The following is an 18554-nucleotide window of genomic DNA, read 5'->3' as shown; positions in this document are numbered from 1 at the left end:
ATAAATGGCCACGACAAGGACCGATGCTTGAACACGAAATTAAAACAATAATATAGCCTCAACAAGGGCTTGCAAATAAATTAACTACTTCTAAGCTTAACACATGCACAATATATAACAATGCGAAACTAAAAGGTCAAGAAGCTTACCTAGGGTCCTCTAGACTTACACTTTGCTAGCGTTCCCACGGCGGGAGTCGAGTCCCTAGAATCTTACAACACGAAAATGGTTAAACCACACGAAAAATATGCACAAAACACAATATGCACAATCAAACTAAATTTAACCATAAACTTTGGTTGCTAAACCGTTTGCCGTCCCCGGCAACGGCGCCAAAAATTGATCGGTTGGTCAATTAAACATCAACCTTCGCAATAGCACGAATCATTGTAAAATAGGGTTATTGGACGGGTAAGTCGAACCACTGGGACTGCGCTAATCTATGGCAACCTAAGTGTCTAGAATCATTTTAGAGTGATAAGGGGTGTTCATAGAGGGTTTGTTTTGTTTGTCACTAAACTACAAATTCAGAATACATAAAACAATAAATTGAAGGAGATTAAAAGAGAAGATTTAGAGAAGGAAGTCTAGGGAAGTGAATCCACTCCAAACCTCTACACAAGCTAATTATATGATTGATTTGGGGAATTAATGTAGAAATGACCTTGATGAATAGTAATTCATGACTACTATAACATCTTCAAGAAATTCAATTAATTAAAATGAAAGAACGACCTATCAAAGCTCCACATGCTTAAATTACCTAAACTATGGTGCAATCCTCAACATGCTCACTAAGCTAGAGATTGTCAAACAAGTAATCAATTGATGAGAGCACATGATAACAAGTCACAAGGTTAATCCATCAAAAGAAATTCTTAAGCGATGAATTAACAAGCTACTCAAAATCATGCCATTAAAACCATTCCATAGTCTTAGCTCCATTGTCACTATGAAACTACAAGCCATACAACCATGAGATTAAATCATCTAAGACAAGAGTATTTAATGCAACATGATCTTTAGAACATTAAAACATCCATTACATTATGTAACATGCTCTAGATTATGGAACTAGTCAAATACACATTTCATTCCCCAAAATAAATCAAAAACTAGACATGCTTACAAGGAGGAGTTTCATCACCTCCCTAGAAGAGGGTTTAGTTACCCATGGTGGCCCTAGATGAAGGAAGAAGCTTGCCCTTTTCCTCCATTTTCGAGCTCCCTTCCTTTTGCTCTAAGAACTCTCTTCTTGCTCCTCTTTCTCTCTCCAAAAATCTGATCCAAAAGTGAGATGATCTCTTGTTTGTGTGGTTCTCCTCCTTTGTGTAGGCATCTTCTCCACCAAACAAGGCACAGAAACCCACTAAAAGACATCTCCAACCAACCTATAAAGATGGAAATCAGAGATGAGAGAAACAAGGTGCAAGTGGGCTGAAGTGATGGTTCTCGGATAGGAAGCTGCCCGGAGTTCGAGTGCTCGAACTAAGGACTTCGAGCGCTCGAACTAGCACTTCGAGCGCTCGAAGTTAGTCCAGTGAGCTCCTTGCTCTTAACCTGCTGTGCACAACTTTGGTAGAACAGCCATAACTTTTTGCTCCGATTTCCAAATGACGAACCGTTTGAAGATTTTGAAAGTTAAATCGAAGTTCTAAATATGTCATGTTATGATGGAAGTCCAGTTCTTGAGTTTGCTAGGTCAAAAATGGTGACAAAAGTTAAGTTCCACTGTTGCCAAGCTTCAGCATTGAGCACTTTGCATTCAAAATTTCAATAAAAACATCATTCTTGCTTCTTTAAAGCCACTGAAATTGAAAATAAACAAAAATGCACAAATGAAGATAATCTGTATAATAAAATCAAATAATCGACTTAACTAATGCAATCTAGGGCGCTTGTTTTGTTTGGCTGGGCTTCGATCACAGCTCATTTATTTTTTTTATTTTCTTAATAAAATTCACTGTAGCAGTATATCTGTTTAGCATTTTTCTCTCTCCTGTAAGCAGCGATCTCTCACTCCCCTCTCTCCCAGAAGCGATCTCAGTCTTCTCTCTCCGCATCACCGGTACTCTGTCACCAACGTTCCCCTCTCTCTCACTCTAAGTACGATCAGGTACGACCTCATTTCTCTCTCACGATTCAGTTCAAATTCCATTCTCTGTTTTGCCCTTTTGTACAACACACAAATTACTAATCCAAACAGAGGGAGACCCATTAATATGGAGTCCTCAAGGAGAAAAGGAAATTCAATTGAAAAGAAAATTGTAACTTTTTATTTTTTATTTCATTGGTGAAAAAATGTAACTTCTTTTTTTCATTTCGTTGGTGAAATTCAATTGATTAGTGTGATGGGTCTTCTTTTGCTATCAATGTCTAGGTTTTCAAGTCATTCACACTCAATGTGGACGGGAAGCGACATGACTTGGGTTGGAAAGAGGCCGCTGAGACGCCTCGGAGGGATGTCCGATGCCCTCTCCATCGCTGCTGATCTTGGCTTTTCAGTCCCCCCTCCCCCTTCCCAGGTTCTTTCTCTCTCTATATATACAATTTTATATTGTTCTTGTTTTCATCCCACTACTATCCTCTAACGAATCTCCACATTTCAGTGACGAAGTTTGTCTCTTTCACAATCTTAGGCTGTTTTGTGACCGTTTGATCTTGACCTATGCTCTATGCTCTATGCTCTATGGATAAACAAGTTTGATTCCCTTTGTCAATTCTTGTGTAGATTGTGTTCTTCAATTTGAATTTTTTAAAAATTCTATTTCAACGAATGGAAATTTAATATGATAATTTTGCGATGCTTAAGAGTATCCAAATGTAGGATTGGATACTTACACCTTTTTTTTTTTCTTGGATTGAATTTGACTGGAGCATGTGGGACTTGGGGATTGCATTTATAGTTAGATAGGGAATCGACCAGTCATCTTGACCTGTGTGCTCATATAGATCAAACTTTGTTCGGCATGCTAAGGCATACATTGTAGAGTCTTTTTTTTTGTTTGTTTTTTGGCTAACGAATAACATACTTCTAGGCTTAGATTGCCTCTGGATTGCGATTTGTTATGTGAATGAGAGCAGCTATTCATCTAGTGTAAACTTTACAGTGCAAAGGACATATTATTTTATTGTGTGGTACATGTGTCAGCAAGAATACTGAAAATAACATAGGAAAACATGCTGTTAGACCGTCAGATCCATGTTATTCAGTTCATTATTTTACCTTTAGGTGGTGATAAAGTTCTGTTTATTTTCCTACACTTGTAAGTGCTTTTTCAATCCACAACTTTGTATTAGAAATTTTAAGTTCTAGCTTTAGCTAAATTTTGTCAACTGGAGGAAATCTTATAAGCATTGGTGTAAAGTTATGGTTGTTCTTTTTATGTTTTATTTTTCCTGCTTAACTATTTTTGTACATAACAAATGATCTTTTAGTTGAATTCTTTTTATACTGTTAAGAACTTATAGGTCATAAGAACTTATGTGAATGTAATCTTAGTAGTAGTGGGAGAGAGTTCCCCTATCTCTTCACATGAGAACCTTTTGTTTAAAGTTGAAGTTGTTTTCCTTGTTGTATTTGTTAGATCACGATCATCTAGTTGGTGTTACGAGTTACGACCAAAGATGTACTTGAGAGGATTCATGAGGGCCACCAAGTACATAGTGAAGCATAATGTGTAGAGCCTATGAGCAGCCCATGCAAGTCGCAGTTCTCTCAAGAAGTAATTTTTTGCTTCATATTCATAAAATTATTTGTTTAAGTAATATATGGCATGCTCCTCCTTTCCCTAGGAAGCACGGACACTCCAAAATGGGCGAAGAATCCATGTCCGACACGTGTCGGATACGAAAACATGTCGGACACACCTCGACACGTGTCGGACACGCCAAAAAATATGTCTGGAATTTTTTATTTTTTTTGAATTTTTGGACACGGCACAGACACTTATGGAATATATTTTTTTTTGAATGCTGATATGTTCTTTTTTTTTTTTTTTGTTTTGTACTACCATTTTGGTATTGTAAATGGTAAAAGTCCTAGGTCAAATGATGGATGGGAATAGATGATAGTACATTGACTTGGTTTTTGTATCTTTTTTGGTGACTAGCCTTCAGGTTTTTGTGAATGTTAAGTGCTAACAGTAAAGCCCTGAATGTTAAACAGTCATGAATGCTAATAGTCCTTTCTGTCTATGTTTTTGTATTTGGAGTAAAGTTGCAATGATGATTAAATGATACTAGTTATTATTCTAATGTCTTGTTTTTTATTTGGTTTTATAACTCTGCAACATTGTTCTTTTGTAGTTCATTAGTTATGAGTTATGATTTGTGTTTTTTTTCATTGTGAGGTTGATGAAAAATAGTAACACTCAATAATTTTTAAGGTACTACATCATATATATATAGATACTATTCGCCGTGTCTGTATCCTAATTTTTTTGGATTTGCCGTGTCGTCGTGTCGGTGTTGTGTCGTATCTGTATCCCGTATCCGTGTCTGTGCTTCTTAGCTAGTGGCATTGTGGTAGCCCAAGACACACACCTCATTATTTAATCCAGGATTGAGTGGTAAATGATGAGAGGATATTCCGACTGTGGTGGGACTATAATGGGAGGATTAAACAGATACTTCTTGATTTTATTCGGTGCACGGTGGAAGTCATCGTTCCACTCTTGGAGCATTTTTTCAGCTTCCCTTGGTCAGCTAGTGAGAGAACAGATTTTTTTGGCAAGAGAGGGACAACTTCTTCCCCATTGAGAGGTCTCTTTTACTCACCTCCAAAGCCCCACTTTGTGCACTCAAGTAGATTTTTTGTGATAATGGTTGGCTATCTTCATAGTGTTTTTTCCCAAGACAAAAGGACAATGATTGGTAATGCCATAATCTTCATTAGCTTGGCTTTCTCGTGAAACTTAGGCTCTTCATTCTTCCCAAGTTGTTTAGGTACCCCTAATTTCCTTAAGGTCTATTTGGTGAATGAAAAGGGCTCCTCATTTTATTTATTTTTTAGGTTGGGTTGATGGGGGTGGACTTGTACCATTGAAGAAGATTGTAACTATCAATCTGTGCACAAAGGAAAATTCTTCCTAATTGATGTTGGGAGATTCGTGGAAATACCTAGTTTGAATAAAATTATAACCCTTAATAGAAGGACTCAGGAACAATGATTCATGTAATGGACTACAAATAAGTATATATATATATATGTGTATAAAATAAAAATTGAGTCCTAAAGCCTAGCTCTAAGAAGCACAGACACTTCTACCACTTCTATGAAGGTGTCATGTTCGTGTCAGGCACAAACATTTCATGGACACTCCGGCACACTTGTCCGAAAACTTCATGGCCATGTTTATAATTTTAGAATAATTCTATTTTTTTTTCTTCTTTCTTAGTTGGTACTCACATACATATGCCTCTACCAAGACTCAAACACCTGACCTCCCTTTGGGAAGTAGAAGCCTGGTACTGCTAGGCCACTGGCTTGTTAGTAAATAATTCTATTTTTTCGGACACTTGAACCACGTATCTCGGACAGTTGGTTAATGCATTCTTGGCACTCGACCAACACATCCTACAATCTTTGGTTATATAAACAAACACATGATAGCCTTGGAAACAACATTATGAACATACATCAAAGTGTCCAACCCCTTCTTCTTTAAAAATTGACATTAAACACATGTCACAGTATGTAATCAACAAAAGCATAACTATAATGACAAGATAGGAGAGCAATTTCATGTATAATATGATATATTCTTTTGAGATTTGAATAGCTTCATCTTCTGACTTATTCAACTTTAGCAAAGAAATTATAAATTAATTAAAATTCTGTAACTGTCTTAATCAATTGATATATAAATGCAAATTTCTATTTATATTAGTCATGCCCACGCAGTGCACTTGTCTTACTTTTTTGGAATTTGACGTGTCGACATGGCCGTGTCCATGCTTCTCAGGCCCAGCTCAAGCCTGCTGGCCGGCTAGCCTAGTCAGGCCCTCAAAGGATTGGGTAGGGCTTGGACTTAGGTCCCACCACTCAGGTTGGCCTGCCCGCCTGCCCCCTATTAGTATGTTATACATATTTAATATATATATATATATATATATATATATAATATGCATATATTAGTATATTATGTTATGTATTACTGTATTATGTATCTTGGTTTTGGGCCTTAATTACTTATATTACTAAGTACATTATATTATGTACCTCTATTGTATACTTATATTATACCAAGTTATTAGCGTATTCCATTATATATATATATATATATATATATGTATGTAGTATATATACCTTCATCTAAACCCCAAGGACCCATTACACCGCCATATCAAACACAAACTGAATTCAAACTGGATACAATTTGCATTCTATGTTAAAGCATTTTGTTTTGTTTTATTTTTCTTCAAATTCAAGCCCGGCCCGATGTAGCACGAACAGAGGATAAATTTTAAAAAACTGTTTGAAGCCGTAGAGCAGCCCCTTAAGAGGCCAATAGCCTGTTATCTCAAGGCCCATGGTCTGGGCTTGGGTTTCTAACTTTTGTTTTAGGCTGGGCCCTGACTTGGCCTGTTGACCAATCAAAGTGCACTGGGCTGAGGTCTGGATTCCCAATTTGTGGGCTGAGCCTGGCTCCTTGTGCATACTTAAACTACAAATAGCTTTACAACACTTCGTTGAGTTCAGTATGTTTAGTTACACACAGCAAATAGTGGATCAGTTGTTGAGACATTGTGCAATGGTGAGGGGTTTGTGGTGCATTTCTTTTACTTATTCTGAATCATTGGGTGTCACCTAATATGGTTGAGCTATGGGAGGGATGGAGATGGGTTGTCCTTGGGAGTGAGGAAGGTGCAGGTAGTGGCGTCTTTATGTATCTTGCGATGTATTTGGACAGTGGAATCGACAAACCTTTTGAAGGAGAGGAACATTTTAGTCTGAAGTTCAAAAAATTATTTTGATCTCCCTTTGTTTTTGGAATAGGGAGTCGTTCTTTTCTTTTATTTGGATTTTTTTGTCAAAATATTTTTATGAGATGGGAGTATAGGCATGGGTGGTCTCAGTATTCTTTTGTACTTTTCTTTTGTTTCTTTTCTGTGTGTACATTATGCATACATAATTATACATACCCCCTTTGTGCCTTTGGTGGATTGGTGTTTCAAACAAAGAATTAATTTATCAAGATATGTGTTTTAAAGAGTGACTTAGAGAGGAAGAGAATCTTATCTCAGATATTGTCTGATGACCTGTCTCTAGGAAGCTTGGGCTTTCTGTATACCTTGCTCTTTTACCATATTGCAGAATGTGTGGGTGTATCATTATTTATATGAATGAATACTTGAGATATATGAACTGTTACTCATATTTGGAGTAGTCAAGATGCCTAAATAGTTTCTTTGAAATCATTTATTGAATGTTGTGGTTGCATATTTTTTTAACAGGTAAATGTTGAGCATCCAAGTGTTTGGGCCAGTGACATTATTATTTAGTGAACTATAATGTACATTCTTGGAAACTTTTAGTTGATCTTGTTTCATTTGTGCAGGAAGACTTCCAAAACTTAGTTGCCAGTACTGGTGAAAAGGGTGATGAATTGATAAAGGTTTTAAGAGAACTAACCACTGTACAAAGAAAAACAGCAGATTTGCAAGTGGAACTTCAAGGTCGAAAGGTGACAGTCAATATCTATTTCTCTTGCCTCTTCTAATTCTTTCATAGTTACATGCTGTTTCATTCCTTTACATGCCTTCTATTTGATGCGGAAGTAATCTGATCTACGATTTGGCAAGGAGAATCTTTAGAGACATATATGCAGCACGCTTTCTATGTCTAGAATGCTCTCTGAGCTATTTTTCAAATAGTAAAACATAAGTATGTGCATGCCTTTTGTGTTCATAAGGATTTCCTTTTGAACTGATATGGCTGGTCAAGTTTTCAGTTCCACAAGCATTCTCCTTGATTTGGTTTAACATATAAACTTTAAATGTGGAAGATTTTTTTAAGATGGTTCCATCTTACTGCATGTTTGCACAAGTGTAGTGCATTCTGGATATCTTTATGGTCAATGCAGTGGACCTTAGATATTACTCATCTGTTTTTTTTATAAGTACGTGCTTCTTACTTCTAATTTTTATTCCCTTAACTATCCTTTAATTAACTTTACTCTTTTCTGGGTTTCGTACTTCGTTTGCTATTTGTTTTAATTTTACTGCATAATTGAGAGTCAATTCTATTACTGCTGAAAGTGAATTACAATGTAAAATATGTTGGATGCACCTTATGTCGATATCAATAAGCTATTTTTGTCTCTTTAGCTGAGCACTTGAGCCTTAAAACTTACTTGGAAGTTCTCACAGCAGCAAAAACTGTGTTAGATTAACTCAACTTCTTGTATTTGGTACTTGTTTAACTGACTTGCATGTGTGGACACTTTAGGAGGATAGAAATGTAGCACATCTGACTCATGTGAGTGAAATGGAAAAGAAGATCGAGACTTTGGCAAGGATTACTGCAATATTAAAAGATGTTATTCAGAACAAGGTAAATTGTTAGGTTCTGATTTTCTCAATTAGTGCATTCTTGAATTAAGCAAATTTTTAGTTTTAATTGACTTGACAAATTTCATTCACTCAGGATTGAAATCTATGTCTTCATCTTAATTTTTTTATGTTTCATTCTTATTCACACACATTGATAATGCATCCTTTGACACACAAGCACACTAACCTGCTTTATCCCCTTGGATTCAAGAATAAAAATTTATTAACCAGGAGATTTGGCCACGCTGCAGATTTATCAATTGGTAGTGGGGCTCCTGTGACGGCCCAAGTTTTTCAACCCGGTGCGTCAATGATGAACCGAAAGTGATCCGATAACGAATCCGAATTGCGGAAGCTAAAGGTAAACCAAGGTCTCTAGAGATAGGAGTCACTCCCATAACACAAATGTGACCCTCCATGAGATCAAGGAACTTAAAGAGGACAAAAACGGAAACAAAGGTCAAAAAGGACAAAATTTGCTATCCAAGGGGCAAAATGGTCAATTCACTATTAAAAGGAGAAACTTGACTATAAACAAGTCAAACAAGGTTAATACAACCTAATCTAATCATTTTGAAACATTCCAAGAGGTTTCATAGACTTTGGCTAAGAATCCCACAAAATGCCCCGTCCCGGTTGAAGTGAAAACTGACACTGTTTCACTAAAACATACACAACTCCCACTGTGTTTGGAATTTGAGAATGGAATTGGTACCATTGGAAAGCTGACTCAAAATCCTTGAGTTTAGGCTCAAGAATCACCCCATTTGGATTAGAAACGAAGAAGTTATGACCCGTTGAAGTCGGATGATCAGTGCTGAAACTCAACAGAGGCAAGGCTCGGGTTCTAGCTATTTCGGTCGACCGAAATGAAGTTTCGGACGACCGAAATGAAGATGCTGAGACCTGAAATCATGAAGAAAAGGTTCCAATTGCTTCGGTAAACCGAAATAAAGGTTCGGTCAACCGAAATGACCCTTGAACAGTGTTTTTGGCTACTGGAATGTGAAATTACTGTACAAATACCAAACCATTAACCATCGGTCGACCGAAATGGAGTTTCGGTCGACCGAAACACCTCGAAAACCTGCTGTTGAACCTGCTATGAGCCTAAGGTGCTAAGGTAGAACTGATTTTTCATGAAGTTTTGAGAATGTGAACATGTCAACAACTTTGTTATGAGTAATTGAATGCAAACTAATGGCCCATGGCCTTATACACATCAATTACAAGATTTTCACATGTCAAACCTCAAAATTTGATTAAGAGGTATTTGAAGCAAAACTTTGTTACCAAGGGTGTCTAAGTACAAAAATAGACATGTTTGGCCCTTGGCCTCATTACATACATACCTAAAATGTCAAATGCAAATATTTGAGTGTTATTACATATCAAGAAAGCTACTAAAGCTTCAAAAGTACCATACACCCATGGCATTCAAAATATGATATCAAAAGTCAAGTCATGCTAAACACTTGCATGTTAATATACAAAAATGCTTCAAATAGCTCAAAAGCTTCTAAGGATGATGAGCATCCATGAACATGGTCTCCTTACTTGAAAAACAACCCAAACCACTAGGGTGAGTAATCAAGTTACTCGTAGGAGAAGCATATGCGTATACCCTAAAGTTTCAATATCATTGCAAGATCAATATAGACGAATACAAGGGATCATTCCACTTAACGTCTATGTTCGAGGTGTTCTAAGGGATCATCTTAAACTAACTTAAATGATTCTTTAGCAACACAAATAATTATCAATGTACTCAACAACATCAATTCGCCAATAACAAGAATTTCAAGCTACAATTAAGCATTGGTTGTCAACTTGAAATTTAATGCAAAAACACGTAATGGAAGACTTGGACATTACGTCTCGGACTTAACCAAGAACAATACGGTTATTCCGGGCATTAACCCACTGGGAAGACTACCCTAGTGCACACTATCTCTATTGGGGAGAACTCATACCTCCCGCACTAAAGCCAAACTTTAGTCATGTCACATGTAACAATGTCCTAAGAGATTCCAAAATATATATCAAGTTCAAAACTTATATATATATATAATAAGGCATACAAACCACCTTCCATGCACAAGTATTTTGAAACCATACAAACCATGTCTTAGGGTTCCAAATCTAGAATGGCATGCCAAATGATAAATTCGCATCATGATATTATGCACAATACAATATCACAAATTTATCAATTCAAGTCATGCCTCAATAACAAGCTCTATATACTAATTATCAACATCATAGTAATAAGCTCCTAAATAATTACAATTAGTAATTCATAAGGGCATAGAATTATTGTAACAACAAATATAGCAATTCATATCAATAGAGATTGCATATAACATCAATAATTCTACAAGTGTCCCACATCACTAATACATGTGAAATTTCTAGAATTTAGCATGCTACTAAATTATATAATCCTCCTACACATGGTTTACACATATCATACATGCTTAAATCAATAAACCTAAGTCAAGAAGTGAGGGTTTCCTATAATATGCAATACTATCATATCAAAAGCATGTACACAATATATATTAAACCACGAGGATTATAAAACACTTAGAATATAAACATACTACCACCCCTACCTCAATAGAGAATTGAATCTCTATAATCTAAGCTACCAAACACAAAATGGAAAACAAAGTTTAGGGTTATTGAAGAGGAGAGTGAGAGGAATCTTTTCTCTCCCAAGATTTTTACTCTAAGGTGAAAGGAAGTGAGCCAAATTGAAGGAAGAAGCTATAAACTAAGCTTTCCTCCAATGGTGGATTTGCTAGGGTTCATGAGAGATAATGAAGTGAAGAAAGTAAAGTGTAAAATGGTGAGTGGAAGGGCTAGAAATCCTCCACTCACTATATATGCTCTTGCACTACCTCTCTCACACACACAATGCAAGACTAAATGGTGAACCTACACTTGTCACTAATCCAATGCCCCTTCCAAGACTTAATCCTATACCCACACTTGTCAAAAATCAATGGTTACATGTGCACCAATCTAAGGCCAACACATGGATGAATCTCCCCCCACCAAATGTCAATAAGTCATGGTGCCAAGTCTCTTCACCTAAATGCCAACAAATGGCTCCATGAGAGTATGACACTTGTCACACTTTCCAAAAATTGCAAAATAGTCCTTTTTCAAAATATCTTCCAAAATAAATTGCAAAAAAGTCCCCAAAACGAAAAATAATTATTTTACATAATTACACTAAAACCCCAAAAGTTATAAATAATTACACTAAAGTATGCATTCATGCCCTTTACAAGAAAAGTACTAATCTAGCATGCTTTTCAAGAAAAGTAAAAATACCAACGTCATGAAAATCAAATATCATGAATGCATACAAAATCGGAATCAAATCCGAGCACAACAAGTGAGGTTGTGCAAGGAAAAATGAAAAACGACTAAAAGACGAAATAAGGAAAAGACAAAATAGGTAAAAGACAAAAAAAGAAAATCGCCGAAAATGGAAAAGGAAAAAGACCGGGTCATTACAGCTCCTGTCAAGCCCCGAATTCTAGAAACTTGGTGCATGAGAAAGGAAAGATTACCCGGCTCTAATCCTAGCTCCAAACGCGGAAGTAAACATGATATGGTAATTCTTTGTGATTAACCATGAAGGTTCAATTAGCCTGAACTAGTCCACACATGACGAGTACAACTTTGGAATGAATGCTAAGCCATCACACTGAAAAGAAACTTACACAACAGCATGCATACTCATGGTAGATAGCCAACCAGGTCACATTACATCATTTTACAGCACATATGAAATGAAAAAAAGAAGAAGAGTGGAAATAGCGCTGGAACTCCAAAAGATGGTATTGAGTTTCTAAGCCATTTCCCTCTTTAAAATTACACATACACATGTCACAAAAAGGTACATCACTTGTACATGTGATTCAAGTTTAACAAAAGGCTACAACTAGCATATCGAATATCATTAAAGAACGTACAAAAACTTCACCAAGCTACACCAAGGTAAGGATGAGTTGTGTCCTCCAAAGCAAGTCCCTTTTCTGAAAAATAAAGGGGTGAGCAAATATGCCCTGTAGGAAAGATTGGTATACAAATAAGCTACATTCTTTGGACCCTACAAACACAAAAGTATGCTAGGAAATGCAAAAGGGGTCACGCTCCCTAACGTCTACATTCTAGAACATGATAGGCAATATCCCTAGACTAGCGCATACATGAACATGCTTTCAACAAGGAAATGAACCTATTCCATCACAAGTAGGCATATACAGAATGATGAAATATAAGAATAATACAAGTTGCAATTATAATCCAAATAATCAACTTGACAAATAGAGTTTGAAATCAACAAGCCGGGATACCTCGTGACTCACACACACCTGCGTGAACACGTGCTTAAGCCCCTTGCCATAATTGTCATTCCCGGGCTACTAACCCGCCGGTGACATAATTGGCCAATTTGTGGGGATTTCCAGCCCAGCCCCGAGGGCCATGCCCTCTCTCCTTAAATAACCCGAGTATATCCCAAAAATCACAAATAATCCAAAAGGTAATACACATACCATATGCCACTTTAAACACTTCACAAGAACATGTAAGTGAGTAATGTTCTACACAAGTCATGCCCTAGTATCACACTACTATCATGGCATGCCTTCCAATGCAAACGGCATCAATTCCAGTACAAAACAGAATTTATATACATAGAGGACCTCGCTTAGACATTTCATCAAACACTTGGTGTGCATTAAACCTACTAGCATGCTTTCCATAATTTAAATCAACAAATATCTCAACATTTATCATAATAACACAACACCAAACATACCATGAGTACCACAAGAAGAATGATACAACATATAATCATGCTAATATGTTTGTCTTACATTCTTAAACATAAAATACATCATTGCAGCCATGTAGCTTTCATGTCATCACATACACACACTTCAATCTATCTATTTTATCATAATATAAACTCACACAAGCATGCTTCACACACCCTCATGCTCATAAAATTCAAAGAACCATAGATTAAAGGTATAACAAACCCCCTACCTCAAGTATAAACAAAACCAGAATTTCCAGCAAAGTAGAAATACACCAAATGGAAAGCTAAAACTGTAGGAATACTCCTCTTGTCGAGCTCTCCAACTTCTCCAACTATGGCTCCTCCAAAATCCAAGTGGAAGGTGATGATATAGGCATTAGAAAACTAGATAGAAAAGTGAAAATGAAAAGAAAAGGGGAAGAAGAACCTGCGGCCAGAAAAAGAGAGCAGAAATCTGCTCTCTAACCAAACTAACCCCCCCCCCCCCCCCCCCCCCCCCCCCCCCCTCCTCCTCCACTTTTATGTACTAAAGACTAATATACCCCTTACTCCCTTACTCTAAGTGCAACTACAAGTATACCATGTAGGAAAAGAATATATATATATATTTTTATGCACACACATATGCCATAAGATAAATATCTACGTATATGTACACATAAGACATAAGTCCCCCATCAAATGAGTAAATACCAAACATGTCCTCAAAGCACCTCTCCACACCACGTAAATATGAATGCATATGAAGGAAAATGAAAGGAAAGGGAATAGGAAATCCCGGTCATCACAGCTCCTTTAGAATCTCAGGTTCATTGTAGATTAGTTATGTTATTTGATGTTGGTGCAATACCTATAATGAGTTCTACTAGCCTTCATAATTTTGTTCTTCAGGAGACTTTTGTAAAGTGGATCTTGTAAATTCTATATACAATAAAAAATGAATGTTATTTATTTTGATTGACCCCGTAAGAAAATTTGAGGCGCTCATCAGCACAATTTACTTTAAATTACTCTGCTAATCCCAATCATATCATTATCTTGCTATCCAAATTTTGTCAGAATCGAAGAAATAATGAGTTTATGGTCTTTTCCAATTAAGTACCTCTAGACGTTCCTTCACCATACTTTTCAGAACTTGAGTCTTTCTCTTCAACTTAATGAACTTTTTGTTGTTCATGGGAAGAACGAGAGGGTCTGGAGTAGTCTGGCTTGGAATTGATTTGATTTTTAAAATTTTATTTTGTGTGTGGGAGCAAGTACTCACACACTTTGGTGATTTACGATTTATTGAATACTTGTATTGACTAATTTCCTTCAAACAAGTGTCGCATCTCAATTCTCAACTCTAGAAGTATCAACATGCCTCCTAGATTATGGATGTATCTTTCAATCCCATGAAACTCTTCCTTAAAATGGCAACTGAACAAAAAATGTCGTTATTGGAAAATCCGATGATTTTAAAATAAAATAAGGACAATTTACAATACAAACAGTCAATTATGATTAGGATTTCTTCGCTATTATATCTAAGTGATGCAATACAACCTAGATTCTTTAGTTTCTAGGACTAAACCACTAGGAAAAAGTGGTAGATGAAATAATCAAAACATGGGGCATAGGGTTAGGGTTTGTGAAAGGAATGTATTAGGAACTTTTGGTTCAGTTTTTCCTGGTACTGAAATTTGAGGAAAAAATAATTTAGCAAACACGATAGAAATAGAGAGGAAGGCAACCTGGTCCACACTCCACAGTGCTTGTTTGACATGCACACCATACTTGTAGAAGAGTTCTACACTCAATCCATATAAAAAATTGACCATTTATTCAAATTTGATCTTGTTTTACAGTGATTTGCCTTGCTTTAATAGATTCTAGTTGTCCCGAAGGCACAGGTAAACTTTCAAAACTACCCACTCAATGCTGTAACCAAGTGGGACGTAAGTTGCTAAGTCACTGACATGCTGGATTGCAACTAAAGAAAAGACTTCTATTCAACTCAAATAAACTATTAGAAAGAACACTAAAGTACTTGGGGAATTCAATATTTTAACATCACTACTCTTGCAAGTTGAAACCTCTAAAGATGAACTCTTTTAACTGCCCTGTCAAACTTCCTCCTGATTTTAAATATACTTTCTTGAGTTTTTCTTTACTCATTGTTTTTCGTAAGACAAATAAAATGACTCAAATTAGTTTGTATGACATACTTCTCCAACCTGTTCGATTTTTATTTTTGCAGGACCGCATCATTGCTCGTCTTCAGCAACCATATTCATTAGACTGCATTCCTGTGGAAGCAGAATATCAGGTTGTTTACATATCAGATCTTATAGATTGTCATATTATATTTAGGCGATTTTCTTTTTTCTTTTAAATATTTTACCATGTAAATAAATATTTGTATATGTGGTGATATTAGTTCAGCTCTGAAACTTAACTCATTTGATTCATCCATGCTTGGTGCCTTTTTTCCCCCCTAGTGGAAAGAATAGGTTACTTTATGGTAGAATTTTCTGATTCAATCAAATATTAGAGTAGGAATGTTCCTGAGATGTGTTCTCGCTCACACAATATCATTACGCTGCGTTTGAGGTTTGGTCTTAGTCTTTGTTTTGGCAATTGATTTTTTGGTCCAAGTAAAAGAGGACATGAAATACTAGGTGACGTAAAGGTGGCATATGTAGCTCTTTTGGATGGATTTTAATCCCATGATCAGGGTTTGAATAGAATTTAAAGTCCACAATCTGGATCAGTGATCAGAGAGGTTGGTTTGCTCTCATAGTACAAAGATAATATTATCCTATTATTAAGTTGATGCATGAAAAAAATATCTTCATTCTTTTTTGGTAAGTAATGCATTCGGCAAGTTGAATCTAAGTATGGACTCATTCTGAAAACTAGAGAAATAAAATTTTGTGTTGTTTCTCTAATTTGTCTCAAGTATTACATTGGTTGTTTAGATTTGAGAACCCACTGCTTCTGCCTATACGTTTTCCATGGTTTTGTATAGTTTGTTGTAACTTCTTGAAGTTTTACCATAGAATGTACATGGCATGCAAGTCTATTTTGATCAGGTGATTCCTATTGTAAGGCTTTAATTGAGCAAAATCTTACAGTAACAGCTTTGTCCACCATTTGCTAATTTTTAAATAATTTGATGAATATCTGATCTTCCCTGTATTTCCACTTTACGATAAACATTTTCTCACTTTTCTAATTTTTCACTATAAAAGAAGAAAGAAATATGCCGTAGAACTAAAGTTGATAATTTCACTCTGAACATGTAGATTTGTTGATTTTTAAACTCAAATTGTAAATCAAAACTTCAATAGAATCAATACCAATGCTAATCGTCAAAATTTATGAATTTAGTTGAAAGTAAAGACACACTGCAAAATTTTAGTGGTTTTTTAGGCTTTTATCATTTGAAAATATTACATTCCTAATATGTATGACATGTTCTGCGTTTATACAGAAACAATTTTCAGAATTGCTGATGAAGGCTGCAAGTGATTACAGTGCGCTGACAGCATGTGTTTCAGATTTTCAGTGGAGTGTCAACTTCAAGGAACCACCTTCGGTGTGGGGGGTATGTTTACAGGAAACCTGACATCTCTTGCGATAAGTTTAGAATGGGTATACAATAATATTCTCCTCCAAGCTCTTACAGCATTTTTTCAGCTCACTTATAGGTCTGTTGCCCTGTTTATATATAATATAATATTACTCAACCTTCTGAGTTTTTTTAGTGTACACTGAAGATAATTAGGTAATAGCTGGAATGTTATGAAGATGATATAAAAATAAAAATAATAATAAAAAAATTGTTAAAAAAAGTTAAATGTTAAATATTTCGTGCCTAGTGAGGTTTCTGAAAATATCACTTTCCTTTGTGGTCATGACTTTCACCGTGGCTTTAATAAATATCTGGATGAAAACCAGTGTGTGGTTTCTTTATTTATTTATTTTTCTCTTTTTTCTTTTTTTGTTTTTACTCCAGAAATAAAATGTTATTATTTCACAAAATTATAGAGAATATTTGAAAGCTATAAAACAATTTATTTGGAATGACGTGCTAAAGATGATGGGGTTTATTCATTTCCTTGTTAGTTACACTTGGTGAGGGCATAATGTTATGATCTTATATTTTTGATACTGAGTAAGAATCTATTACATGTAGGAAATGCTGCGCCCAATTCCTGTTGCGTTAGCATCTTGTACTCGGTTTTTTGAAGCAATGTCTGCAATGAGAGAGTCATTTTCGACACTTCAAAACTTGAGAGTAGCTCATTCCTCTTCCTCCTTGCCTGCAACTCCAGCCAAGAATCCTTCTCAAAGAACGGTAGGGGATTCTGAATATATGACTCCACCACCTTGGAGAAATAAATCAAGCTTTGATGATTTAGCCATTAGAAGCATCGGAAGGCAAGAAATGGAACGGCAAGAAGTGGAAGATGTAAAAAGCGAAGTAGGCGACTCTCATCAGGTTGATGGCATGAGCCACAGGAGACTCTCTTGGCCGCCTCCACTCAAAAATGGTGGATTGTAATCATGAATTGTTGTGTGTGTACTATTGCTATCCATCACACATCCATTTGTTCAGTGATATGTTTTTTCTTTTTGAAATGATCTGATAATTTGTTACTAGCAGGCCCACTTTTTTTTTCAGTTTTTGTGCAGTTATGTTTGAAAGTTCTAGGAACTACACTCCATTCATGCCTAAAGTTACCATTTTAACTAAACAAAATTTAACAAACTTTAATAAAAAGTTGCCATTTTGTGTGTATAATTCATATATTATACATATGTGTAAATGAAATTTTGTTTGAAATGTGGCCGAAATGGCTGTTAATAAACTGTGACATTAAATTTTTAGATTATTTATTTATTTTTGCCTCGATACTCTTTAGAGGTCAATTCATTCTTTAGCCACAGTAGCTCAATCAGGTTTGGTTCAGACCATCAAGCTGAATCCAAAGGTGTTTGAATTGATCGACTTTGATCCATTTTGACACACTGATTATTCATGAGCAGAATTGCAAGCTTAGTGAAAGAAGCAATTGAACTAGTAGAATTATGGGTTAACTTCAGTTACACTCTCCGTACTTTGTCCAATCTTCAAGGAGACCTTTTACATTTGTAAAAATTCAGTAAA

General features: G+C 35.9%; 1 protein-coding gene across 3 annotated transcripts; it reads left to right on the top strand.

Moving 5' to 3' along the window:
- The first annotated feature begins 1957 nt into the window (after window positions 1-1957).
- LOC132268157 (AUGMIN subunit 2-like) lies at window positions 1958-18188 on the top strand. Of its 3 annotated transcripts, none has more exons than XM_059768923.1 (7): window positions 1958-2106; window positions 2381-2525; window positions 7563-7688; window positions 8453-8557; window positions 15639-15707; window positions 16875-16988; window positions 17580-18188. In XM_059768923.1, the coding sequence occupies exons 2-7, from the start codon at window positions 2403-2405 to the stop codon at window positions 17946-17948; spliced, it is 906 nt and encodes a 301-aa protein (XP_059624906.1). In that variant the 5' UTR covers window positions 1958-2106; window positions 2381-2402; the 3' UTR covers window positions 17949-18188. The 3 variants fall into 3 exon arrangements, with proteins under 3 accessions (XP_059624906.1, XP_059624905.1, XP_059624907.1); XM_059768922.1 differs by having other exon boundaries at window positions 1958-2116; XM_059768924.1 differs by lacking the exon at window positions 1958-2106 and adding an exon at window positions 3588-3725 and having other exon boundaries at window positions 2395-2525.
- The last annotated feature ends 366 nt before the right edge of the window (window positions 18189-18554 follow it).

The sequence above is a fragment of the Cornus florida genome, unplaced genomic scaffold (assembly GCF_030987335.1).
Source record: "Cornus florida cultivar Cherokee Brave unplaced genomic scaffold, ASM3098733v1 CherokeeBrave_3.0.0_Hap2_Chr08, whole genome shotgun sequence".
NCBI classification, from domain to species: domain Eukaryota; kingdom Viridiplantae; phylum Streptophyta; class Magnoliopsida; order Cornales; family Cornaceae; genus Cornus; species Cornus florida.
This window is presented reverse-complemented; position numbering and strand designations above follow the sequence as displayed.